This window comes from Orycteropus afer, unplaced genomic scaffold, assembly GCF_000298275.1.
Source record: "Orycteropus afer afer isolate SDZICR_OR568_19922 unplaced genomic scaffold, OryAfe1.0 scaffold00145, whole genome shotgun sequence".
Lineage (NCBI taxonomy): Eukaryota > Metazoa > Chordata > Mammalia > Tubulidentata > Orycteropodidae > Orycteropus > Orycteropus afer.
In genome coordinates this window covers 2,588,757-2,615,793 of record NW_006921732.1, presented here as the reverse complement: position 1 = coordinate 2,615,793, position 27,037 = coordinate 2,588,757, and the positions used below count along the sequence as shown (strand labels likewise).

General features: G+C 37.3%; 1 protein-coding gene across 1 annotated transcript in view; it reads left to right on the top strand.

The window, feature by feature from the left end:
- Positions 1-27,037, top strand: part of EPS15 (epidermal growth factor receptor pathway substrate 15) — a 191,869-nt gene that overhangs the window by 118,269 nt on the left and 46,563 nt on the right. Inside the window, exons 14-20 of the mRNA XM_042781661.1 lie at positions 1,777-1,938; positions 2,332-2,529; positions 13,895-14,098; positions 16,238-16,354; positions 16,599-16,689; positions 18,130-18,165; positions 19,395-19,531. Of these exons, the coding sequence (XP_042637595.1) occupies positions 1,777-1,938; positions 2,332-2,529; positions 13,895-14,098; positions 16,238-16,354; positions 16,599-16,689; positions 18,130-18,165; positions 19,395-19,531 (945 nt within the window). The remainder of the gene's footprint in view (positions 1-1,776; positions 1,939-2,331; positions 2,530-13,894; positions 14,099-16,237; positions 16,355-16,598; positions 16,690-18,129; positions 18,166-19,394; positions 19,532-27,037) is intronic.

Sequence of the window (27,037 nt, the reverse complement as noted above, 5' to 3'; positions counted from 1 at the left end):
AAAAAAAAAAAAAAGAAATCACTCCCTACTCTGAGATCTATGTTTTCTTCTACACATTTCAGTTTTGTCTTTCACATTTAGTCCTATTATATACCAGGAATTTACTTTTCTGTTTGGTATGATTTAGAGACTTATTTTTAAATATTTTTTCACATATGGATATGCCCAGCACCATTTACTGAATCGTTTCTTTTTCCCCAATTATATCAGGCATATCAGGCAATTGTAATACCGTATCTTTGCATCAGTTTCCTGTATAGCCAGTATTTTTTGTATATGCCTAGGTCAAATTCTCTTTTTCTGCTCCTTTGATCTATTTTATCTATCCTTGCACAAATACCATACTGTCTTGATTATTTTCACTTTCTAATAATTCCAGATATCTAGTAGGATAAGTATTTCTACATTTTATAATGCTGTTCTTCCTTCTTTTGCTCTTCCAGATATCTTTTACAATCAGCTTATCAAGTTCTTTGAAAAAACCCTGTTAGGTTTTTCTAGTGAAATCTATTAGAGTTTTCACTGGAAAACTATTAATTAGGAGAGTGTTGACAGCTTTGTGATTCAGTTATTCATTCATCATTCACTGAATATTTAAGTAGTGCCTCCTTTAAACTGGGAACTAAACTTACAAATATGCCTGCACTCATGGAACTTACATTCTAGTGGAAGGAAATAAATGATAAAGAAGGCAAATAAATGATACATTCTGTTATTCACAACATTATTCACAGCAGCCAAACACTGGAAACAATTTACTGGTATATCTGTACACTGGAATACTATCAGCAGTAAAATGGAAGAGACTACTTACTCATGTATTAATACAGATGAATCCCAAAAGTACTATACTGTGTGAAAGAAGCCAGATACATTAGACTACACATTACATGACTATTTCTGTGAAATTTCTACAAAAGGCAAAGCTATAGCTATATAGTATAGGTCATTGGTTGCCTAGGACTTGATGTGGGCACAAGGATTGACTTTAGAAGAGTATGAGGGAATTTTGGAGGATGATGGGAAATGTTCATTGCATTGTGGTGATGATTGTACAACTCTCTGAATACACTAAAAGCTACTGAATTGTACAGTGGGTGAAATTTTTGGTATAGAAATTATCTCAATAAGTAACCACTATTAAGGACTTCAGCTTTTACAGTGAATGAGATGGGGGAGTCAATGTAGTGTTTCAAATAGAGGAGTGACATGATCAGACATAACTTTTTATGAGTAGTTGCATGCTGAAAATAGACTGAAAGGAAGCATGGGTGGAAGCAGAGAAACTAGTTAGAAAATAGCCGTTCAGGAAAGAGATGAGTAACTTGGACCAGAGTTGAAGCAATGGTAGTGGTAAGTGGTTCCTTTCAGAATATACTTTGAAGGAAGAGGTAACAGGATTCACCAACATATTTGAGATGAAAAACGAGAGTGGAGACAAGGAAGATGCTGTTTCTTTCAGCCAGAAAAACTGAAAAGAGGAAGATTTAAGGTGAAGCAGAATTTGGGGAAAATTCCAGGAGCTCTGTTTTAGACATGTTAGCAAAGCCCAGCAGACATCCAAGCACAGGTTTGAGTAAGTGAACTGGATATTAAAATCTGGAGTATAAGGAAGGCCTCAAGTAAATATTATATTTAAAACCATGATGAGGTCTCCATCAACACAGTGTACTTAATTTAAGACAAGACTTTATTTCCCCTTCAGGTACTCTTTTCTGATTAACTTAATCTCCCTGCCAAAGAGAAGAAATATGTTAATTAATTCTTGCATTTTAGGATCTTCAAGATGAAGTTCAAAGGGAGAATACTAATCTGCAAAAGCTACAGGCCCAGAAACAGCAAGTACAGGAACTCCTTGATGAACTGGATGAGCAGAAAGCCCAGCTGGAGGAGCAGCTGAAGGAAGTCAGAAAGAAATGTGCTGAGGAAGCTCAGCTGGTAAAGTCTGATTGTTCAGTGCTGCCCACATCTAGACCTTACTTGCTTTTCCTACGTTAAGAGGAAAATCTGTGCTTTTTTTTTTTGTTATTATTAGGTGGCAGTCTAGTCAGCAGTTGGGCACATGAAAGGGGTGGAGCAAGGTTTATCTAAAAATTAATAGGCTTTCTGTAGGGGAAACAGCAGAGTGCTTAATGTCTTGTTTTTCCAAATTTTACTTGGAAATATGGTACCTGTACCTCGAATTTCCTTTATACCTCCCCCTGATTGCCCTTCTCAAACATCAAAAACAAACACTAAAATAGTAAGCTAAATAATGAAAGTACTGCATTATGGAACATTTTAATGACAGCTTTTAATTCTTTTTTCTTCCCATTCATCTCCATATTACAGATCTCTACTTTGAAAGCTGAATTAACAAGTCAGGAATCGCAGATCTCCACTTACGAAGAAGAACTGACCAAAGCCAGAGAAGAGCTGAGCCGCCTACAGCAAGAAACAGCAGAATTAGAAGAGAGCGTGGAGTCGGGGAAGGCTCAGTTGGGACCTCTTCAGCAGCACGTGCAAGATTCACAACAGGAAATCAGTTCAGTAAGTCTTCGTGGAAGTGAGAAATAAGCTCAAATGGGCCATAATACATGTATGTATATGTGTATATAGCTCCATATCCTTTTAGTAGTTTCTCAACTTTTGCTCCTTCTGCCTCTGTTTAGGTTATTATTCATTTTTCAGTAGTTTTACACCAACAGGTTTCTCCTCATAGGTCACCTGTCTTAAGTTAAAGCCATCATACATCTTGTACATCTGATCATTATCTTTGGAGTAGTGGTTAAGGCTTTGTAGTTAGTTGGTCTAGGTTTAAGTGCTGGCTCTGACACTTACTACCTGAATCACTTTAGTCTCAGATTCCTCATCTTTAAAAATCAGAGAATTAATAATATTCCTACCTCTTAGGGTTGTTGTAAAGAATAAATGAAGCAAAACCTATGAGGCATTTTTAGCTTAAGGCTAAAAATGAATGTACGTTAATGCTCAATAAGTGTTAATTATTTTTAATAAACAATAACCCATTGTCATACATTTTATTACCCTAATTTTAATTTTGAAAACCATTTTGCTTACTTAGAAACATTTACATATTTAATTGGAAAATTGTTACTTATAGAGATAAATGTGTAGTGTTGTCATGAGTCCCGTGTATAGATCCTTTGCTTTTTTATTTCTAGGCTTTCCTAGATGGTGACTAGTATCTTACAGAGTGATAGATGAGGTAGTTAGATAGGAGCATAGAAATCACATAGTTCATTTCTGTCATTTCGAATAAACTGAAGCCAAGGAAGGTTACGTAACTTGCCTGTAGTTACACAGCCTTTAAAAGAGCCACAGTCTAAAATCCAGGACTTCTAAACCCAGTCTAGTTTTCTTCACTAATTATTCCCCTTATATGCTTCTGTCTCTCCCTTGTCTGGCAGATGAACATCTGTTCACTCATCTTATAGGACATAGCTTAGCTCTTATTTCTTTGTAGCATTTTCTGAGCACTGCACTTGTTGGGCCAATGTAGTATGTTGAACTTCTGTTATTGCAGTAGTAACATTTTCTCCTGTATATTTGTTTATATATCTGTCTTTCCAGCTGACTGAGCTTTTTGATCAATGAAGTTGTGTGTGTGTGTGTGTGTGTGTGTATGTTGTTCTTAGGTGTCGTCGAGTCGTCTCTGACTCATAGCAACTGTATGCACAGCAGAACAAAGCACTACCTGGTCCCGCTCTAGCTCCACGATCCTTGCTTGAGTCCGTCGCCACAGCCACTGTGTCAATCCATCTCGTTGAGGGCCTTCCCCTCTTTTCGTCGACCCTCCACCTTACTAAGCATGACATCCTTCTCCAGAGAATAGTTCCTTCTGATAACATGACCAAAGTAGGTGAGACAAAGTCTGGCCATTCTCTCTTCCAAGGAGCTTTCTGGCTGCACTTCCCTCCAGGACAGATTTGTTAGTTCTTTTAGCATTCCGCGGTACTTTCAGCATTCTTTGCCAGCACCACAACTCAAAAGCATCAGTTCTTCTTTGGTCTTTCTTATTCATTGTTTAGCTCTCACATGCATATGAGGCAATTGAAAATACCATGGCTTGTGTCAGACACACCTTAGTCCTCAAGGACACGTCTTTGCTCTTCAGCACTTGAAAGAGGTCCTTTGCAACCGATTTGCCCAGTGCTATATGTCATCTGATGTCCTGACTGCTGTTCCATTGGCATCGATTGCAGAACCAAGCAATGTGAAGTCTTTGACAACTTCAATCTTCTATTTATTGTGATGCCACTTACAGGTCCAGCTGTGAGGATTTTTGTTTTCTTTATATTGAGATATAATCCATACTGCAGACTATATTCTTTAGTCTTCATCAGTAGGTGCTTCAAGTCATCCTCATTTTCAGCAAGCAAAGTTGTATCATCAGCGTATTGCAGGTTGTCAATGATTCTTGATGCCACATTCTTCTTCATATAGTCCAGCTTCTCGGATTATTTGCTCAGCATACATATTCAATTAGTATGGTGAAAGGATGCAACCCTGACACACTCCCTTCTTGATTTTAAACTATACAGTGTCCCCTGTTTTGTTCAAAGGACAGCCTCCTGGTCTGTGTACAGGTTCTTCATGAGTACAATTAAGTGTTCTGGAATTCCCATTTTTCTCAGTGTTACCCACAATTTGTTATGATCCACACAATCAAATGCTTTTGCATACTCAATAAAATGCAAGTAAACATCTTTCTGGTATTCTTTGCTCTGAGCCAAGTTCCATCTGACATCAGCAGTGATATCCCTCATTCCACGTCCTCTTCTGAATGCAGCTTGCATTTCTGGAAGTTCTCTGTCAGTATACTGCTGCAACCATTTTTTAATTATGTTCAGTAAGATTTTACTTGGATACGATATTAATGATATTGTTCGATAATTTCCACATTGTGTGGAATCACCTTTCTTTGGAATGGGTACTAATATGGATCTTTTCTAGTCAGTTGGCCAGGTAGCTGTCTTCCAAATGTCTTAGCATAACCAAGTGAGTGCCTTCAGCGGGGCATCCATTTGTTGAAACATCTCAGTGGGTATTCTGTCAATTCCTGGAACCTTGTTCTTCACCAGTTCCTTCAATGCAGCTTCAGCTTCTTCCTTCAGTACCATTGGATCTTGAACATATGCAACCTCCTGAAATGGATGAAGATCAACCAGTTCTTTTTGGTATAGTTACTCTGTGTATTCCTTCCATCTTCTTTTGATGCTTCCTGCATCATTCAATATTTTACCCATAAAATATTACAACTTGAGGCTTAATTTTTTTCCTCAGTTCTTTTAGCTTGAGAAATGCCGAGCATATTCTTCCTTTTCAGTTTTCTAGCTCCAGGTCTTTGCACGTTTCATTATAGTAATTGGCTTTGTCTGCTCGAGCTGCTCTTTGAAATCTTCTGTTCAGCTCTTTTTATCTTGTCATTTCTTCCATTTGCTTTAGCTACTCTCTGTTCAAAGGCAAGTTTCAGAGTCTCCTCTGACATCCATTTTAGTATTTTTTTATCTTTTTAATGACTTCCTGCTTTCTTCATGGACAGTGTTCTTGATCTCATCCCACAATTATTCTGGTTTTCGGTCATCGGTGTTCAGTGTATCAAATCTGTTCTTTAGATGGTCTTTAAATTCAGTAGGGATATATTCAAGGTCATATTTTAGCTCTTGTGGACTTGTTTTAAATGTTTTCAACTTCAGGTTGAACTTGCATATGAGCAGTTGATGATCTGTTCCACGACAGCTCCTGGCCTTGTTTTGGGTGAAGATACTGAGCTTTTCCATTGCCTCTTGCCACAAATGTAGTCAATCTGGTTCCTGTTTACTCTATCTGCTGAAGCCTACATGTATAGCTGCCATTTGTGTTGTTGAAAAAAGGTATTTGCAATGAATAAGTTGTTGATCTTGCAAAATTCTATCAAGCAAACCCAAGTGTTGTTTCTGTCACCAATGCCAAATTTTCCAACTACCAGTGATTCTTCTTTGTTCCAACTTTTGCATTCCCAGTCACCAGTGATAATTAACACATCTTGATTGCATGTTCAATCAATTTCTGACTGCAGAAGTTGATAAAAATCTTCAATTTCCTCATCGTTGGCTTTGGTGGTTGATGTGTAAATTTGAATAATAGTAGTGTTAACTGGTCTTCCTTGTAGGCGTATGGATATTATCCTATGAATGACAGCATTGTACTTCAGGACAGATCTTGAAACATGCTTTGCGATGATGAATGCCATTCCATTCCTCTTCAAATTGTCATTCCTTGCATAGTAGATTATATGGTTGTCTGATTTAAAATGGCTAAAACTGGTTCATTTCAGCTCTCTAATGCTGAGGATATTGATCTTTATGCGTTCCATTTCATTTTTGACAACTTCCAATTTTCCTGGATTCATACTTTGTATATTCTATGTTTCGATTAATGGACGTTTGCAGCTTTTTCTCCTAAGTTTGAGTCATGCCACATCAATAAATGGAGGTCCCGAAAGCTTCACTTTATCCATATAATTAAAGTTGGTTCTACCCTGATGAAGCAGCTCTTTCCCAGTCGTATTTTGACTGTCTTCCAACCTAAGGGGCTCATCTTCCTGCACTGTATCAGACAGTGTTTCCAGGCTGTTCATAAAGTTGCCCAGTGATGTATCAGACAGTGTTTCTCTGCTATTAATAAGGTTTTCACTGGCCAGTTTTTTGAGAAGTGGATGGCCTCTTCCTTCTTCCTAGCTGTCTCAGTCTGTAAGCTGCATTGAAACCTGTGCACCATTTGCAACCCTGCTGGGATTTGAAACACTGGTGGCACAGCCTTAAGCCTCGTAGCAACGCACAAGCCACCACAGTACGTGGTGTGTGTGTGTGTGTGTGTGTGTGTATGTGTATATAACCTCTATCATTTAGCTCAGATCTTCCTACAGGCCAGGAACTCAATAAACAAATAACCCAAAAGAAAGAATTACCCTAGTGAGGATGCTACCAGAATGAATGGGTATTCTTTGAAATAGCTTTCTCCTTTGATTTTATTTTTTTTTCCTTTTCAAATGAGCTTTATTAAGGTATGATATACATACCAAAAAACTCACCGGTTTTACTGGTACAGTTTTTTTTTTTTTTTTTTTTTAAGTAAATTTAGAGTTGTGCAAATATCATCCCATGTCAAATCCAGTTTTAGAATATTTTTCTTATCACTCCCAAAAGATCGATTGTCCCTGTTGTACTTAGTCTCCATTCCTACTCCCAGGTAACCACTCATCTGCTTTCTATCTCTATAGATTTGCCTTCTCTGGGTATTTTGTATAAATGTAATTATACAATATGTAGTCTTTCACATGTGGCTTCTTTCACTTAGCATAAAGTGTTTGAGGTTCATCCATATTGTAGCATATATCAATATTCTATTTTTATTGCATTTTGTTTATCTTTTTACCGGTTAATTGACATTTGGAGTGTATCTACCTTTTGGCTATTAGGAAATGAATAATGCTATTATGAAAATTTGCCTGCATGTCTGGAATGTACATATGTTTTCATTTATCTCAGATATGGAATAGTTGGTAATATGGAAAAGTTATGTTTAACCTTTTAAGAAACTACCAAACTGTTCAAAGTGACTGTTCCATTTTATATTCCCATGAACAATGTATGAGTGTTCCAATTTCTTCACATTTTCATCAACACTTATTGTCTATCTTTTTAATTATATTCATTGTAGTAGGTGTGAAGTGGTAAGTATCTCATTGTGGTTTCAATTTGCATTTCCCTTATGAATAACAGGGTTGAGCATCTTGTCATGTATTTTTCTTAGATGAAATGTCTTTTCACATCTTTTGCTCATTTTTTTAATTAGACTATTTGTTTTTTCTTATTTAATTTTAAGAGTTCTTTATTCTAGATGTAAGTCCTTTATCAGATAAAAGGTTTGTAGTTTTTTTTCTCCAAACCTCTGCCTTATATTTTCATTGACTCTTTTGAAAGAGGGCTTCTTTGAAAAAAAAGGAGCATAAATGTTTAAAGTAGAATATAAGTCATCATTGAGCTCCGGTGAGTAGTGCCTAAGGCATTTGACTGCTAACCACAAGGTTGGTGGTTCAAACCCACCAGCCATTCTGCAGAAGGAAGACTAGGCAATCTGCGTCCCTTAAAATTTTACTGCCTCAGAAACCCCAAGGTGTTGCTATGAGTCAGAATCGACTTGTTGGCAGTGAGCTTGGTTTGGTTTGGTTTGGTAAGGAAAATAGCTTCAGCAAATTACACTACTTAAGAGTGTCAGCATATATTTGGGATCTGTGGAAGAAATGATATTTGATCTCCAAATTTTAAGAATACATACACCAATTTCTTACATTTGAATTAGTGGCTTTTATGTGTCCTTTTGACAGAGAGCAATTATGTGCATATGGTTCTATAAAAATGAAAGTTTGACTGTAAGTTTGCCTTAGATTTTCATGGCTCTCTAAAGTTAAACTAAAATATTTCTGAAAAAGGGCTAACTGAAGCTCTTTCTGACTCACTAACTCTTTCTCTTTATTCTTACATTTTTACCTAGGTTTTACAACAAGAATAAAGAAAAAAATCTCTGATCTTAAATATGCATATGGCACTTATATAATATATACTATTTTTATCCAAGTATCCCTGTCATTCTATTAGTTTATGTCATTTTTCTTGCACAATTTGCAAAGAATTTGCATTAATTAGTTGATTGTTTTTGTTTTTTACTTTGTCCTCTGAGTTTACACAGAAACTAATAAAATCGCCTCCTTAGGAAGAACATAGGCTTAGAGATGGATGCATGAGAGAGCCAGACATAGGAAAGCCTAGTTTTGTTCAAGGATTTAATAGTTGTCTCAGAAATAACTTTAAGGAACAAACTGCCATAGTTAAAGTTGTTTGTTAGGCAGATGTTTCCACTTACTCTTTGATCTGTGTGATATTATTTTAATGTTCAAGTTTTTAATTTAAAACTAAGATTACAGTGAGTCATGAAATTGATTTAATGGTCATGATAAAAAATGTTTTAAAGATTGAAACAGGAGAGAATAGGAAACATCAGAGTGTGTCACATATAGTAGGGTTAAGTATAACTATTTCATGAAACTTTTATTCTATTACTGTATCTGTGTGTATATTATGTGAATATTACATACTTATATACACATACACATTTTATTTATATATGTATCTACGTGTTGTGTGTGTGTGTGTGCGTGTGTTTACATATACATAGATACACAGACCTATCCAAATATCTACATACACATGTACTGGGTTAAGATATAAAATAAAAATATATATGGGTTAAAGTAAAAAAGTTTACACACCACTACTTTATAGAACTGATAAAATACAAAGTACATTTAAATTTAGTATCTAAATATAATACAGTTTGGTAGATATATGTGCTTATTATGGCCTACTGTTTAATTTATAACTACATACTATGTTCGTCCAGTGAACATACTTTGAGTACTTTACAGCACTGGAGATGTTATTGACATGACATAGTTTTGCAAGACCAATGACTTATTCATCGCAAATACCTTTTTTCAACAACATACATGGTGGCTATACACGTGGACTTCGCCAGATGGAGTACATAGGAATCAGATTGACAACATCTGTGGCAAGAGGCGATGGAAAAGCTCAATATCTTCAGCCAAAACAAGGCCAGGAGCTGATTGTGGAACAGACCTTTCACTGCTCATATGCAAGTTCAACTTGAAGTTGAAGACACTTAAAACAAGTCCACGAGAGCCAAAATATAAACTTGATTATATCCTTCCTGAATTTAGAGACCATCTAAAGAATAGATTTGATGCACTAAATACCAGTGACTGAAAACCAGAGGCATTGTGGGATGACATCAAGAATATCACCCATGAAGAAAGCAAAAGGTCATTAAAAAGACAGGGAAGGAAGAAAAGACCAAAATGGATGTCAGAAGAGACTGAAACTTGCCCTTGAATGGAGAGTAGCTAAAGCAAATGGAAGAAATGACAAGATAAAAGAGCTAAACAAAAGATTTCAAAGAGCAGCTCAAGAAGACGAAGTCAGTTATTATAATGAAATGTGCAAAGACATGGAGTTGGAAAGCTAAAAGGGAAGAACATGCTCGGCATTTCTCAAGCTGAGAGAACCGAAGAAAAAATTTAAACCTCAAGCTGTAATATTCAAAGATTCCATGGGTGATATGTTGAATAATGCGGGAAACATCAAAAGAAGATAGAATACACAGAGTCACTATACCAAAAAGAATTGGTTGATGTTCATCCATTTCAGGAAGTGGCATATGATCAAGAACTAATGGTATTGAAGGAAGAAATCAAAGCTGCACTGAAGGAAGTGGAGAAAAACAGGGCTCCAGGAATTTATGGAATACTCATTGAGATGTTTCAACAAATCGATGCTGTGCTGCAGGCACTCACTTGGATATGTCAAGAGATTTGGAAGACAGCTACCTGGTTCACTGACTTGAAGAGATCCATATTTGTATCCATTCCAAAGAAAGGTGATCCCACAGAATGTGGAAATTATCGAACAATGTCATTAATATCACACATAAGTAAAATCTTACTGAAGATAATTCAAAAATGATTGCAGCAGTATATTGACAGAGAACTTCCAGAAATGCAAGCTGCATTCAGAAGAGGATGTGGAATGAGGAATATCATGGCTGATGTCAGATGGATCTTGGCTATGAGGAAAGAATACCAGAAAGATGTTTACTTGTATTTTATTGACTATGCAAAAGCATTCAATTGTGTGGATTGTAACCAGTCATGAATAACATTGAGAAGAATGGGAATTCCAGAACACTTAGTTGTACTCATGAGGAACCTATACATTGACCAGGAGGTTGTCATTCAGACAGAACAAGGGGACACTGCATAGTTTAAAATCAGGAAGAGAGTGCACCAGGGTTATGTCCTCTCACCATACTTACTCAGTCTGTATGCTAAGCAAATAATGCGAGAAGCTGGACTATATGAAGAAGATTGTGGTGTTGGGGTTGGAGCAAGACTCATTAATATGCTGACAACGCAGTTTTGCTTGCTGAATGTGAGGATGACTTGAAGCACTTACTGATGAAGATTGAAGACTGCAGTCTACAGTGTGGATTAAACCTCAGTGTAAAACCAAGAAAACCAAATTCACTTCACTGCTGAAGTTGTATCTGACTCATAGCAACCCCCCCTTGGGTTTCCAGGGCAGTATCACTATGGAACTAGATTGCCCAATCTTCCTTCCAAGGAGTGGCTGGTGGGTTTGAACTTCCAGTCTTCTGATTAACAGTCAAGTGCCTTAGGCACTACGTCACTAGAGTTCCTACGCCTCAATATAAAGAAAACAAAAATCCTCATAACTGGACCAGTAAGCAGCATCATGATAAATGGAGAAAAGATTGAAGTTGTCAAGGGCTTCATATTACTTGGTTCTACAGTCAACACCAGTGGAAGCAGCAGTCAAGATATCAGATGACATATAAACCAAAACCAAACCAAACTCACTGCCATCGAGTCAAATCCTACTCATAGTGACCCCTCCTTGGGTTTCTGAGGCAGTATCACTACAGAAGTAGATTGCCCAATCTTCCTTCCAAGGAGTGGCTGGTGGGTTTGAACTGCCAGCTTTCTGGTTAGCTGTCAAATGCCTTAGGCACATAGAACATTGGGCAAATCTGCTGCAAAAGACTTCTTTCAAGTGCTGAAAAGGAAAGATGTCTCCTTGAAGGCTAAGGTGTGCCTGACACAGCCATGGTATTTTCATTCGCCTTACATGCATGTGAGAGCTAGACAATGAATAAGAAAGACCGAAGAAGAGTCAATGCTTTTGAGCTGTGGTGTTGGCAGAGAATGCTGGAAGTACCATGGACTACTGAAAGAACTAACAAATCTGCCCTGGAAGAAGTGCAGCCAGAATGTTCCTTGGAAGCGAGAATGGCCAGACTTTGTCTCACCTACTTTGGTCATGTTTTCAGAAGGGACCATTCCCAGGAGAAGGATATTGTACTTGGTGAAGTGGCGGGTTAACGAGAAAGGGGAAGGCTCTCAAAGAGATGGATTGACAACAGTGGCTACAACGATGGGCTCAGGTATAGCAAGGATTGTGGGGCTGTCACAGGACCAGGGCAGTGTTTTGTTCTGTTGTATATATAGGGTCACTATGAGTTGGAGACTACTCGACGGCACCTTACAACAAAAACACCAGGCACTTTTACCCACGTTGTCCATCATTTACATAGATCTTTACATTACAGAATCATTTCAAAGATATTATCTCTTTTGATCCACATAACAATCCTCTATTAACATACTCCCTATATACATTAAAAAGCAGAAGGCTGGAGAGGTTACTTTTTTTTTTTTTTTAACTTTTGAAAGTGAAAAAGTCACTTTATTTTTTTCAGTTTTTGTGATTTGGGTGAAAGTTTACAGAGCAAATGCATTTTCTTTACAGCAGTTCATACACATTTTGTGTCATGACATTGACTGTAATCCCCGTAATGTAACAGGTCTCTTCCTACTTCCTCCCTGCAGTTACCTCTTCCCTGTGTCCTTCTTTCCTATGCATTCCTGCCCTCTGAGCTATCTCCTTGTGAAGAGGTTACTTTGGCTAAGACCATCTAGCTAGAAGATGACCAAATCAAAAACCAAACTCACTGCCATCAAGTCAGTTCTGACTCATAGCAACCCCCATTGGGTTTCCAAGGGTGTAAATCTCTGTGGAATCAGACCACCTCATCTTTCTTCTGTAGAGTGGCTGATGGGTTCGAACCACCGACCTTCCAGTCAGAGCCAAATGCCTTAACCACTAAACTACCAGAGCTCTTTAGAAGGTGAAAGAACCAGATTTAAACCTGTCTCCAAATCCAATGTAATGTTTGTTTCCCCAGGTTATGGCCCTGGAAGTACTTGTAGTTAATTACAGATTCCAACTTGAGCAACTTAAAACCATAAAGGGAAAAAAGACTGTGGGACCAGAGCCTTGAGTAAATTTAATGAAAGGTCAATAGGTGATGTTTATGTTTGCTAAAAATAAAAAACAACATACTAAGTAAAGGGTGCTTCAATATCATTTTTAAAAATATTCTATGAAAAATGAGTACTACTCAGTAAGATTCTATTATTATTTTTTCACTAGAAACAATTTCTTTTTGGATTTGTCTTAATGTCTTCTAGGTATTTGTAAATGTATTTTTATTATAGATATTGGTATAAATAAGCATTATTTTCCCTGCCTCTAGTTCCCAACATTTCTCTTTTTATGTATCTCAGAATTTATTGACTTCTTCCTTCTCTGACCACTATTGTCCCTGGAGTATAAAGTCACATGGATGTTTCAGGTCAGAAAAACTTGAGTGCCCTTTGTTTAAGCTGCATGGCATAGCTTAAATTTAGCGAGTACTTCCCAGGTCCCTAGACAACTAATAAATAATTCCAAAGCATAAGACATGAACTGATTAGCTCCTTTTACCTTTGTCTTCCTTCCTTCATTCCCAGTAGGGCTATGTATGGTTCCAAAGCCTTGTGTACTCTTCCTCAACTTTCTCGCTCCTAAATCTTCATCAAAACCTTTTTTTCCTCTTCCTCTACCACTTTGCTATCTTTTTCCTGATACCCTGGCCTTCTTCATCTAAAGGACTGCCAATTTGCAGATACTTGAATCAAAATTCTTGAGGCTTTTAAAAAAGGTACAAAAGCAAATCTACATATACTAGAATTTCAAGAGAGGAACTTATTGAGAGGAATTACTGAAATCTTTCCTCTAAGTCATGCTGCATTCCCAGGCAGTTCTTTTTAAAAATAAATTTACTTAGACTAAGTCTAGGAGTATAGGCATTTTTACATTGTACATCTTTCTAGTAATAAATTCTGTTTTGTATTTCTATTTTGTGTTGACAGATGCAAATGAAACTAATGGAAATGAAAGAGCTGGAAAACCATAATCATCAGTTAAACTGGTGCAGTAGTCCACACAGCATTCTTATAAATGGCGCTACAGATTATTGCAGCCTCAGCACCAGCAGCAGTGAAACAGCCAACCTTAATGAGCAGGCTGAAGGCCAGAGCAACCTAGAGTCTGAGCCCATTCACCAGGAATCTCCAGTGAGTCTAATACTTTAATAGCCTTTATTGATTACTTCAAGAAAAAAAAAAAAAAAAGATTCAGGTCAAAATTTTGTAGACATCATACTTAATAGCAGTGTGGCCTGGAATCATCTGAGGATGATTAAGACTGTTTTTAGAGGCAGAGAACGAGTACTGATCCAGCAGTGCTAGTTTTTAACTAGTGTAAAAATGTCTTTTTAATGGATTTATTTGTTATAGAACATGTTTCTTAAATAGTAGTTCTATAGTTAGTAAACTTTATTTTTTTAAATTTTTAAAATATCTTCTTTACCCATCCCCAAAGTAATTTTTTATTACATAATGTTGAGGAGATTCATTTACCAGTTATTGAGATAGCATCAGCTATGTGCAGATGTGCTGTGTTATGTGTAAGAATTATGAGGACAAAAGACCTTTAAACCCTGTCTTGAAGCAACAGACAATCTAGAAGTATAACAGTGTGTTAAAGGGCTGTGATAAGGGAAGCACAGGATATTCAAGAAGGACAGATTGGAGAGGGGTGAGGGAAGTTTTTATAAGAACATTTTGCAAGTGATCATTGACAAGTGACAGTGGGGTAAGCAAAGAAGAGGGTGGTGCATTCCTGGCAAAAAACAGCATTAATGATGGAAAATATGCTGTACAGAGCCATGAGAAGTTTTCAAAGTGTATCTTGTGTTGGTATGGAGGGAATTGAGAGATGAGGCTCTCTCTGTAGGATTTCTCATTACTACTGATACTTTATCAAAATCAAGATGTATATGCCCCACCCTAAACTTGCTGAACCTAGTATGTCTGACATGGAGCCAGGTACACATATTATAAAAACAAATTCCATGGTGATTTTGATATGTGCCTGGTTAAAGACAACTACATTTCGATCAGAAAGGGTAAGAAATTTGGAATCATCTTGAAGCATTGGGAATTTATCTGACTGCAGTCAGTAGCCATTGAAGAATTTTAAGCAAAAAGTGACATGATTAAATTTACCTTTTCAAAAATATGGAAAATGGATTATAATGTGAGAATGGATGCAAAGAGATATGTTAAAAGAGACTATTGGAATAGTCTTTATGAGAGTTGTTTTAGCCTGAACTTAAACAGTAACAGGAGGGATAATGAGAATACAAATATGAGCGATATTAAGAATGTAAAGATAGTATGGTCTTGAATACATTGTTGTTGTTGTTGTTATGTGCCGTCGAGTTGGACCCGACTTATAGCGACCCCTTCCTTGGGTTTCTGAGGCAGTATCACTACGGAAGCACATTGCCCAACCTTCCTTCCGAGGAGTGGCTGGTGGGTTTGAGTTGACATTAGTATACGGTATTCTTTTAAGCACTAAAGACTAATTACTCAACTGTCCTTCAAAGATTTATGCAACAACAAACACAAAGCACTGTTGTTGAGTCTGATCCAACGCATAGCGCCACCTCCTTGGGTTTCTGAGGCTATATCACTATGGAAATAGATTGCCCAGCCTTCCTTCTGAGGAGTGGCTGGTGGGTTTCAACTGCCAGCCTTCTAGTTAGCAGTCAAATGCCTTAGGCACTATGCCACCAGAACTCCCTCAAAGACTTAAAGGTGGTTGAAATGGAGATTGCCCCTACTATTTCCTAAATTCATTATGTACTGGTCTAAATCTAGAAAGCTATGAGGAGTCTTTGAAGGACTTTTAGCCAGAAGATAATTATCACATTTACATTTAAAATCTTTCACTTTGGCTACTATAAGGAGGATATTGGAAGCAGGAAGACAGTTGGACGCCTACTGTAGTAAACTGGAGCAGAAATGATGATCCTAGAAACATATGATAGTGACAGCAAGGATTGAGAGAAGGTGAAAGACAGGAAAAAATTATGATGTCCACTTGATAGGACTTAGTGCATAACTCCAGAACTTGGGGAATGATTGAAAGAGAAGTAGTTAAGGATGACCTAAAGGTTTCTGGTTTCTGTGACTTCAGTGGTTGGTGGTATCATTTACCTAAGAAAGATTATAGAGTCATTCAGTGCGTATTATCTACTTGTTTTATTGTGGTAGTGGTGATTTTTATATTTTTTAGTTGTCCTTTATCAGTTTCCTCTGCCAGTAGAAACATATATTTTTAATTCATGTGACATTAATATTTTGTAGGCAAGAAATAGTCCTGAAGTACCACCTACTGGTACAACTGACGAAAAAGAAGTGGTGACTGAACCTGTTAATGAAGATGTTTGTACTGAATTTAACAGTGATAAACACTCAAAAGAGGTAAAATAATTTTTTATTTAAATGTTCTTATCGCTAGTTTCCCTAGGTGGGTTACATACTGTTTCAAGCTAAAAAAAAGAGAAAAATGTGTCAAGTATACTTTATGACCATGGAAATATTTGTTAAACTACATTTAATTGATTTTTCAAAACATGCATATGATTGGATGTACTATTTTACATTAAAATGTTGCCTTTTAAGACTTCTTTGGTTCCTAAAAAAAATTTTTTAACATATTTTTTAGGAAGATCCATTTAATGTAGAATCAAGCTCACTGACAGATCCAGTTGCAGATACAAACTTGGATTTCTTCCAGTCTGATCCTTTTGTTGGCAGTAAGTACTCTTATTTTTATATCACTGATTTACTAAAAAAGCTTTTTAATACATAAACTGTGTAAGCATAGGGCTTGAGTTTTGAGAGTGTACTTGGTACAATGATAGTAGAGGAAAGAGTGAGGCTTTATATGCTCAAATTTGCTGGTACTTATCTTCCGCAGGCAACTAAACCCTGGAACTAAGCTTTTTATGGTGTCTGTCAGGGTTGTATCCTTTCATTATATTTATTCAATCTGTACGCTGAGCAAATAACCCAAGAATCTGGACTGTATGAAAAAGAACATAGCATCAGGACTGGAGGAAGACTCATTAATAACTTCCAACATGCAAATGACACTACCTTGCTTGCTGAAAGCAAAGAGGATTTAAAAGCACTTACTTATAAAGATCAAAGACTTCAGTGTGGATTACACTGCAGCATAAAACAGAAATCCTCATAACTGGACCAATAAGCAACAACATGATAAACAAAGAAAAGACTGAAGTTGTCAAGGATTTCATTTTACTTGGATCCACAGTCAAAACCCATGGAAGCAGCAGTAAAGAAATAAATGACATACTGCACTGGGCAAATCTGCAAAGGACCTCTTGAAAGTATTAAAAAGCAAAGATGGCACTTTGCGGACTAAAGTGCACCTAACCCTAGCCATGGTATTTTCAGTCACCACATATGCATGTGAAAGCTGAGTAATGAGTAAGGAAGTCTGAAGAAGAATTACTGCCTTCAAATTATGGTATTGGCAAATTAAATATTCCATGGACTTCCAGAAGAATGAATAAATCTATCTTGGAAAAAGTGCAAGCCAGAATGTTCCCTAGAAGCATGAGGATGGGAGACTTCATCTCACATATTTTGGACATGTTATCAGGAGGGACCAGTTCTTGGAGAAGGACATCATGCTTAGAAATGTAGAAATTCGGTAAAAATGAGGAAGACTCTCAATGACATGTATTGAACACAGTGGCTACAACATTGGGTTCACACATAGCAATGATTGTGAGAATGGTGCAGGACTGGGCAGTGTTTTTTTCTGTTGTACACAGGGTTGCTATGAATCAGAACCAACTTGATAGCATCGAACAACAACAGGAACCCTTGGATTAAGAGAAAGTTTCTTCTTCAAAGCAAGGACCAAAGGCAAGACATGTTACGGAATAGCAGAAGAGATTGGGAGTCTTTGCAACGATTATTTATTAAAAGTGCCAGTGCTATTCTTTAAAAAAAGCAAAAGCTATAGAAGGGTTAGCCTGGTCCTCATCCTTAAGGTTCCTACCACCTTACTGAAGAAACAAGTTTGATGAATTAAAATATTTGCTGTCATTGTAAACCATGTTAAATACTGCTTGTGTTAAAGCTCTTTTGTGTTTTATTTCCAAAATAAGTTACGGTTTCACAGAAATAATAATGTTATTTTGATTTCTGCTTATTTTTTTTAGGTGATCCTTTCAAGGATGATCCTTTTGGGAAAATTGGTCAGTATTTTATTGAAGTCCATCTTAGCTCTAATTGGATTCTGCTTAATTATTAAGCTTATGTGGTAGTTAGGAAATTGGGTTGGTGGTGTGTCACAGGTTATAGGGAGTAGTTATAGGGAATAGATTTCCTTTCTATTCAGTTTTTAAACTGATCTAAGGCACTTGTAAGATGCGTGTGCCTGGCATTTTCAGAAAGGGAGTGGTAGGCTTTTGTGAATTTGCTTAATAAACTGTTTATTTAAAATATCATTAGTAATTTATACTTTGGTGCTTTTAATAATATTTATACTGATTTCTTCTGATTACATGAGCATAATGATCTACACCACTACAGAGATTAAAACTTAATTTTGTTTTCCTCAGTTTACAGCCAAGGAGTACTGGTGGTATAGTGGTTAAAGCGTTCAGCTGTTAACCAGAATGTCAGCAGTTTGAACCCACCACCTGCTCCATGGCAGAAACATAAAGCAGTCTGCTTCCGTAAAGATTTACAGCCATGGAAACCCTCTGGGACAGTTCTACCCTGCCCTAAGAGGGTCGCTGTGAGTTGGAATCTGCTCAGTGGCAATGGGTTTTCGTTGTTGTTGTTTTTAAGTTTACAGCCTGTTTGCATGAACGAGGGAAAAGGAAGCATCTTGAAGAATTGTTAGATGTCAGGCTCTAGTTACCCTTATCTAGAAGCCTCAGCTTTTAATAAATAATCACAGATCACTCATTTATTCAGTGCCTAATTTTTCTTCCTGAATTATATTTTATTCTAAGTATCTCAATAATGTTAGTAAACATGTCTTGGACAAAATCATATGGACATTACTTATGATTATTTAAAACTAATCAAGCTAATTTTTAAAAAATTAAATTTGTTAGGTGAAATATATCTCTTATTAAAACCTGAAAGGAATCTGTATTTCTCAAGAGAATGAGAATTACCAGTTCAGAGGAATTATTTAAACCTAGCATTCAGAAAATACTTGCATAAACAGGTTGTTGGAATTACTGATTTCCTTTGGGTAAATGATGATAAACAGTAAAGAATGTTCATTAAGGCTAGTTACATTGGCAGTAGTTTTTTATAATTAATATTCATGTCACAAAGTATCTAATTTAGATTTCTGTGAGAGTAAAAAATTTTTTTCAGTTAAAGCAATTATCATGCCATCAGATGACAGGACATTTACAGTAATGATTTTTCTTTTCTTTTTTTTCTGTTTGTGCTGTTTCCTTAGATCCATTTGGAGGTGATCCTTTCAGAGGTTCAGATCCATTTGCATCTGACTGTTTCTTCAAGCAATCTACTACTGATCCTTTTGCCACTTCAAGTACTGACCCATTCAGTGCAGCCAGCAATAACAGTAATACATCAGTAAGTAGGAAAGTTAAAACTGTCACATTAAATGGGCAGCAAGTGTCCAGAGTGAGTTTCTTGAAATACACCATGATCAAAGAATCTTCTTATAGATGCTTCTAGAGAGCCATACAAGAATTTCATTCTCATCACAACCTATCTGGGTTTTGTTCTGATTGATACATCACAGCTTGATCAGTCAGTGGAATGGACTAGATTAACTTATAGCATGCAAAAATCAAGTCCAGATTTTCAGGAGCCAAATTTGATCCTGTTGAAAAAAATTAAAACTAAATCATTATAAATCCATAAACCACTCTTAGGCTTTTCAAAAATGTTCAGTGCATTATTAAAATAATGAAAATTACTTTAAAAGAAACAACATTAAATGTTACAGAACCTTTATGGAGAATATTAGAATGTTTATTGACAAACATTTAAAAAACCCAAATAACTGTTACGGAACAAAAAACTCAATATTGTACAGATGTTATTTCTCCCCACAATGATCTATAGAATTAATGTCACTCTAACAACTCAGAGAAAAATATCAACCAGGGGGAAAAAAAAGAACATTGATATATTTGAAAAATTAAATCACTATGCTATTTTATTATATCTAGGTAGTTAATCCAATAAGAAAGATTCCCACCAAATGTCAGGCTGTCTTGAGAACATACATTCCTATAATAATTGCTATTTAATATCCACATCCTGTAATCTAAGTATTTCTGTGTGCTTTACATGCATTGTTTTTAATCTTTACATAAACCATGCAAAGTCAGTGTTAGTATACTGCAAAAAGGACAAGGAGGCCACATGTTCTGACCTCGTCTAATCCCACAAGAGGAAGACAGAATTATCCTCAATAGCCCAAGGCCTATTACTTCAAGGCCGGACATGCTGCCTCCCTCCAGCCCTTTCGCCAACTCTTCCTCCCAAAGCACCACCACCTCTCTCCTGGGTTCAATAATTCGCTGCAGTGGCCACACAGAACTCACAGATTATGAAGTTTATTAGGGAAGCACCAGGTTATAATTCAAGTTCAGGAAAAACGCTCAGTCTCTCTCCCAGCCCACCGTCTCTCAGCCAAAAGTCTCCTATAGTCTCTCTCCCAACAGTGCATGCCCCTCGGTGTCTCACTCAGCAATGCGTGTCTCTTGAGTCTCTTTCCCAGCAGCACGTGTCTCTTGTAGCAGCACGTCTCTCGCAGGAGTGCATCCTTCCTCAGCCAGCAGTCAGAGAGAGTTCTGCCTCTAGGAGGCCTCCTTTTGAGCCCGGCAGAGTGGCCAAACTAGCCAATCATAGCATCAGAACTCTAAGCACGTGAGAGAGAGTGGGAACCTCCCATAACATTGCGTTGTGCCACACCCAACAGAAATAACCCAGGTGGATAATATTTACAATCAGGAGCTACTCAGTTGCTCATTCCACCGCTGAGTTTACAATGACTTATGGGTAGAAAAGCCATACTAAGTAATTTACTACACTGCATATACCTATTATAAAAATGAGGACACTGGGACTCAGAAAATTTAAAATGACATGCCCAAAGTCACATAGTTAAGTCTTTGTCATCTGGAGCCAGGCTTTTTAAAAAATCTTTATACTACTGATATTTAAAAATACTCAATGTGAAAAGAAAAATACTCAACATGGAATATTATAATGAAATATTTTCATAAACTTCCATTTATCCATCTCTGTCACCCAACTTCAATAATTAAGAATGATTTTAGAGGGATTTTTTTTTTTCCTGGAGACTTAATTTTAAAAGTAGGCTATTTCACATCTATCATTAAACTTGTCAGATAGCATACACAGGAATCAAATTGATTACGTCTGTGGAAAGAGGTAATGGAGAAGCTCAATGTTATCAGTCAAAATAAGGCTGAGGGCCTAGTGCAGAAGAGACCATCACTTGGTCATATGCAAATTCAAGTTGAAGCTGAAGAAAATGAAAATAAGTCCATGAGAGACAAAGTATGACCTTGAATATATCTCACCTGAATTTAGAGACCGTCTCAAGACTAGATTTGACACAATGATCACTAAGGATCAAAGACCAGATGAGTTGTTGGATGACATCAAGGATATCATACGTGAAGAAAAAAGGTCATTAAAAAGACGGGAAAGGAAGAAAAGACCAAAATAGATGTCAGAAAAGACACTGAAACTTGCTCTTGAACAGAAAGTAGCTAAAGCAAGTGAAAGAATTGATGAAGTAAAAGCTGAACAGAAGATTTCAAAGGGTGACTTAAGAAGACAAAATAAAGTACTATAATTAAATGTACAGAGACCTGAAGTGAGAAAACCAAAAGGGAAGAACACATTTGACATTTCTCAAGCTGAAAGAACTGAAGTAAAAATTCATGCCTTGGGTCCCAATATTGAAGTATTCTTTCTATACATAGGAACTCTGGTGGCATAGTGCCTGAGGCATTTGACTACTAACCAGAAGGCTGGTGGTTCAAACCCACCAGCCACTCCTCAGAGAGAAGGTTGAGCAATCTACTTCCACAGTGGTACCACCTCGGAAACCCAAGGAGGGGTCACTATGAGTCAGATCTGACTTGACGGCAGCGAGTTTGGTTTTCTATATATAAAAACTTGAACAATACAGGAAGCATCAAAAAAAGATGAATACACAATGTATTGTGTAGCAAGAGAAATTGGTCAACATTCAACCATTTCATCTGGTACTATATGATCAAGAGCCAATGCTATTTTAAAAAGACAAGGTTTACTGATCTGATAAAGCCTGGGGAGACCCATAAGACTATGGCCCCTAGTTACTCTTCAGGTCTGGAACTGAACTTGTTACCCTTCAGGTCTGGAACTGAACTCACTCCTGTGGCTTCCAGCCAAACAGTAGGCAGGCATATAAGGTGAACATTTATGTCAGTTAGATACACTCCTTAGAGTGATCAGTCGTGCAAGAACAGAAGGGCAGTGTTTGCACAAGGGTATAGCCCAGAGGGTAGGAATGCATAGAAAAGTAGGACACAGGGAAGCGGTAACTACAGGGAGGAAGTGGGAAGAGAGCTGTTACATCATGGGGAATCATAGGCAATGTCATGAAACAAAATGTGTATAAACTGCTGTATGGAAAATAAGTTTACTCTGTAAACTTTCACCCAAATCACAATAAAAATTTAAAAACGAAAAAGCCAATGGTATTGAACAAAGAAATCCAAGTTGCACTGGAGCAATCAGGGTAAAACAAGGTTTCACAAGTTGGTGAAATACCAACTGAGATGTTTCACCAAACTGATACAATACTGGAAGTACTCACTGGCCTATGCCAAGAAATTTGGAAGACAGGTACTTGGCCAACTGACTGGAAGAGATCCTTATTTGTACTCATTCCAAAGAAAAGTGATCTAACAGAATGCAGAAATTGTTGAATAGTATCATTAATGTCACATACAAGTAAAATTTTGCTGAAGATTATTCAAAAAGGGTTGCAGCAGTACATGTACAAGGAGCTGTGAGAAATTGAAGCCAGATTCAGAAGAGGACATGGACCTAGAGATATCATTGCTAATGTCAAATAGATCTTGACTAAAAGCAGAGAATGCTAGAACGATGTTTGACTGTGTTTTATTGACTATGCAAAAGCATTTGTCTGTGTGGATTATATGAAATTATGAAAAAAATTGAAAATAATGGCAATTCTAAAGCATTTAATTGTATAGAACTTGTACATAGACCAGGAGGCTGTTGTTGGAACAGAACAAGGGAATATTGCATGGTTTAAAATCAGGAATGGTGTGGATCAGGCTTGTATCCTTTTACCATATTTATTCATTCTGTATGCTGAACAGATAATCCAACAAACTGGACTATATAAAGAAGAACACAGCATCAGGATTGGAGGAAGACTCATTAACAACTTGTGGCATGCAGATGACACAACCTTGCTTGCTGAAAGTAAAGAGGACTTTAGGACTTACCGATGAAAATTAAAGACTACAGCCTTCCGTATGGATTATACCGCAACATAAAAAAACAAAATCCTCACAACTAGACCAGTTACCAGCATCATGACAGAGAAAATATTGAAATTGTCAAGGATTTCATTTTACTTGGCTCCATAATCAACACCATAGAAACAGCAGCCAGTATATCAAATGACATATTTGCATTGGGCAAAAATGCTGCAAAAGATCTCTTGAAAATGTTAAAAAGCATAGATGTCACTTTGAGGGCTAAAGCGTACCTGACCCCAGCCATGTCTTTCAGTCGCTTAATATGCATGCAATGTGGTTGAGAGTAAGGAAGACTGGAGAAGAATTGATATATTTGAGTTATGAAGTTGGGAAGAACATTAAATATACCATGGACAGCCAGAAGAATGAACAAATCTGTTTTGGAAGAGGTACAGCCAGAATACTCCCTAGAAACGAGGATGATGAGACTTTGTATTGTGTCCTATGGACTTGTTATCCAGAACAGCCAGTCTCTGGAGAAGGACCTCATGCTTGGTAAAGAAAGTCAGTGAAAAAGAGGAAGACCTTAAAAGAGAATGCATTAACACAATGGCTCTACCAGTAGCTCAAGCATAGCAAGGATTATGAGGGTGGCGCAGGACCAGGCAGTGTTGTTATTCTATTGTACATAGGGTTGCTGTGACTTTGGACCAACTCATCAGCACCTCACAACAGCAGTAAACTGGGTCCAGAAAGGAAGAGTTGTTTGACAGAATTTGAAGCAAAAAAAAAAAGCGTTATCTTTTAATACTCTTAAGAGTAAGAATATTTCTCAAAAAGAGTATTAGTTCTTTTAAAGATAGTAGATTTCGGTGTACTTGAATTGGCTTCCTTACTGAATTCGGTAAAGAGCAACTTGGCCCAAAACAAATATTTTCCATTGATGTGAAACTAGGCAAATACCTCTGTAACTGAATATTTGTGGTTTCTACAGGCTACTAGATATGCTTGTTTTCCTCCAATCCTTAGTTTGCTGGATTGACCCATTAGCCAAATTCTAAAATTGCTGGAACCTCAACTATTCCTCTTCCATCCCCCAATTGTAGCTTCTCATTCTCCACTCTTAGCATTTAAAGAGCAAGAAAGACAAAGCAGCTCTTACTAATTTAAAAACAAACATGTTCCTCCTGTTCCTCTCCCCTGGTGAGATTTTTCTACAGTTGTCCTACTTTTATTTTCCTCTTTCCTCCCCAATTTTGGAAAGCATTATTGTCCTTTTTGACAGGCCAATATTGCTTTTTAAAATATTTTTCTTTTTAAAACAAAAAGCCAGAGTGGCAATGTTTTGATTACCTAGTGCCACTCTAACAGGAAATACCACAAATAGGATGGCTTTAACAAGCAGAAGTTTATTCTTTTACAGTTTGGGAGGCTAGAAGTCCGAGTTCAAAGTGCCAGACTCTAGGGCTGTGCGAAAGCCCCTCGACCTTGGGCATCAGCTCTGCCTCTTGCTTCTGGCCCCCTGAAGCTAGAGGCATCTCTTCACTCAGGCAGCTGCTGGCTACTAAGGCTAACAAACCCAAGGTTGACAGGTAAAAAGGCACAGTCCTGATATTACCATACCACACAGCAGTCCACTGATTCAAGTCCATTAAAAGTCCCAAGATTGGTGGAGCATGACAGGCTGCTGAATGAAGACTCGGCTACATGCAGGGTGCAAGCATGCCAAAAAGCTAGAGACTGTTCCCGAGGCTTCTCCTTATGTTCAGGAAGCAGACCATATCCTTAAGGCAGCTGCTCAGCTGCTCATGGCAGATTCCAACATGAAATTGATTGCCAGTCTCATCATGGGGAATAACTACCACCAGCTGCCCAACCATTCAACCAGGCCCAGCCAAGTTGACATATAACATTAACTGCCAGCAGGCAACATTATAATAGTTGCAGTTTATCTAGTCCTCTCTGTGTGCCAGGAATGGTGCTAAACTCTTTTCATGTATTGTGTAATTTAATCCTCACAGTAATTCTATTACATATGTTACTATCCTCATTTTCAAAATAGATAAACTGAGGTTTAGAGAGGTTAAGTAGTAGTAAGTTGGTAAGTGGTAGAACTGGATTCAGACTCTGATCTACCTATAAAATCTAAAGGCTTAACCTCTCTATAGTCTACAGATTTAAACCTAATTCTTTCTAACTAGAAACCCACTGTTGTTTGTAATATTATCTTGCTGCTTTTTTTCAACATCCTTTGGTTCTCCATCCAGATATGAAACTCTCCCTAAAAGTCTTTCTTATTTCTTCAAAGCTAGTGTCTGCTCTCAGAGGGACACAATTTAATAAAAACAACTTTCTATGTTCACCTGTCCTAACTAGGGTCTTGTAGCATTGTAAAGTTCTAAGTCATACTGTCAAAAAGGGAAGTGGACAGCTGTGGTAGATGAGAGAGAATTTCAATGACAAATCAGGTCATTTATATGAAGATCTTCAAATTTTAATTCTGTTAAATCACACCACCTGAGTTTTATTTATGAACTTACTTTTGTATACTAAACTGCCTCGTTAACTAACTGAATATAACATAATGAGACTTCTGTGGCCACTTACTCTCTCACAGGCTGTACATTCCATCCTATTTCCCTAGCTGATGGTTGTACAGTATATAAAGGAATAGAAACTAAACCTAGCACATGTGCAGACTTGCTTTTTCTTTCTGTAGTGGCAAACCAAATCTGTAAGGTATTGTTCAAAACCTTGCCTGTTTGTTAGTTTTTGCTTCCTGTGAAGTGAAAAGAAATTATATTAATATGTAACTAATATGACATACCACACTCAACTGCCATCGAGTTGATTCAACTCCTAGTGATCCCTCTTTAGGTTTCCAAGGTGGTATCACTGTGGATACCTACAGCAGTCAGCCATAAGGACCCAGGTAAGGGTGGTAGGGGAGGTTTCCAACAGGGAGACAAACTTGTCTGTTGGTTTGTCCTACCATGGTGACGTGTTGATCTGAGTTTTGAGGCTGAGCCACTGGTGTTTCAAACCCAGTGTGATGCACATGGTGCACAGGTATCAGCCCAGCTTACAGACTAAAACAGACTAGGACGAAGGAAGAGCCATCCACTTCTCAAAGAATTGGCCAGGGAAAATCTTATGAATAACAAAGAAACACTGTTTGATATATTACAGTGCAACTTTATGAATAGTCCAGTTAGCTTAGAAGGCTCTCAAAATAGCACTGGGAAAGAGCTGCATCATCTGAGTAAACCCAGCCTTACTCATATGGATAAGGTAAAGCTTTCGAGACATCCATTAATCATCGGAACATGGAATGTACGAAGTATGAATCTAGGAAAATTGGAAGTTGTCAAAAATGAAGTGGAACGCAGAAAGATTGGTATCCTCGGCATTAGTGAGCTGAAATGGACTGGTTTTGGCCATTTTGAATCAGACAACCATATAATCTACTATGCTGGGAATGACAGTTTGAAGAGGAATGGCGTGGCATTCATCATCACAAAGGATGTTTCAAGATCTGTCCTGAAGTACAATGCTGTCAGTGATAGGATAATATCCATACGCTTACAAGGAA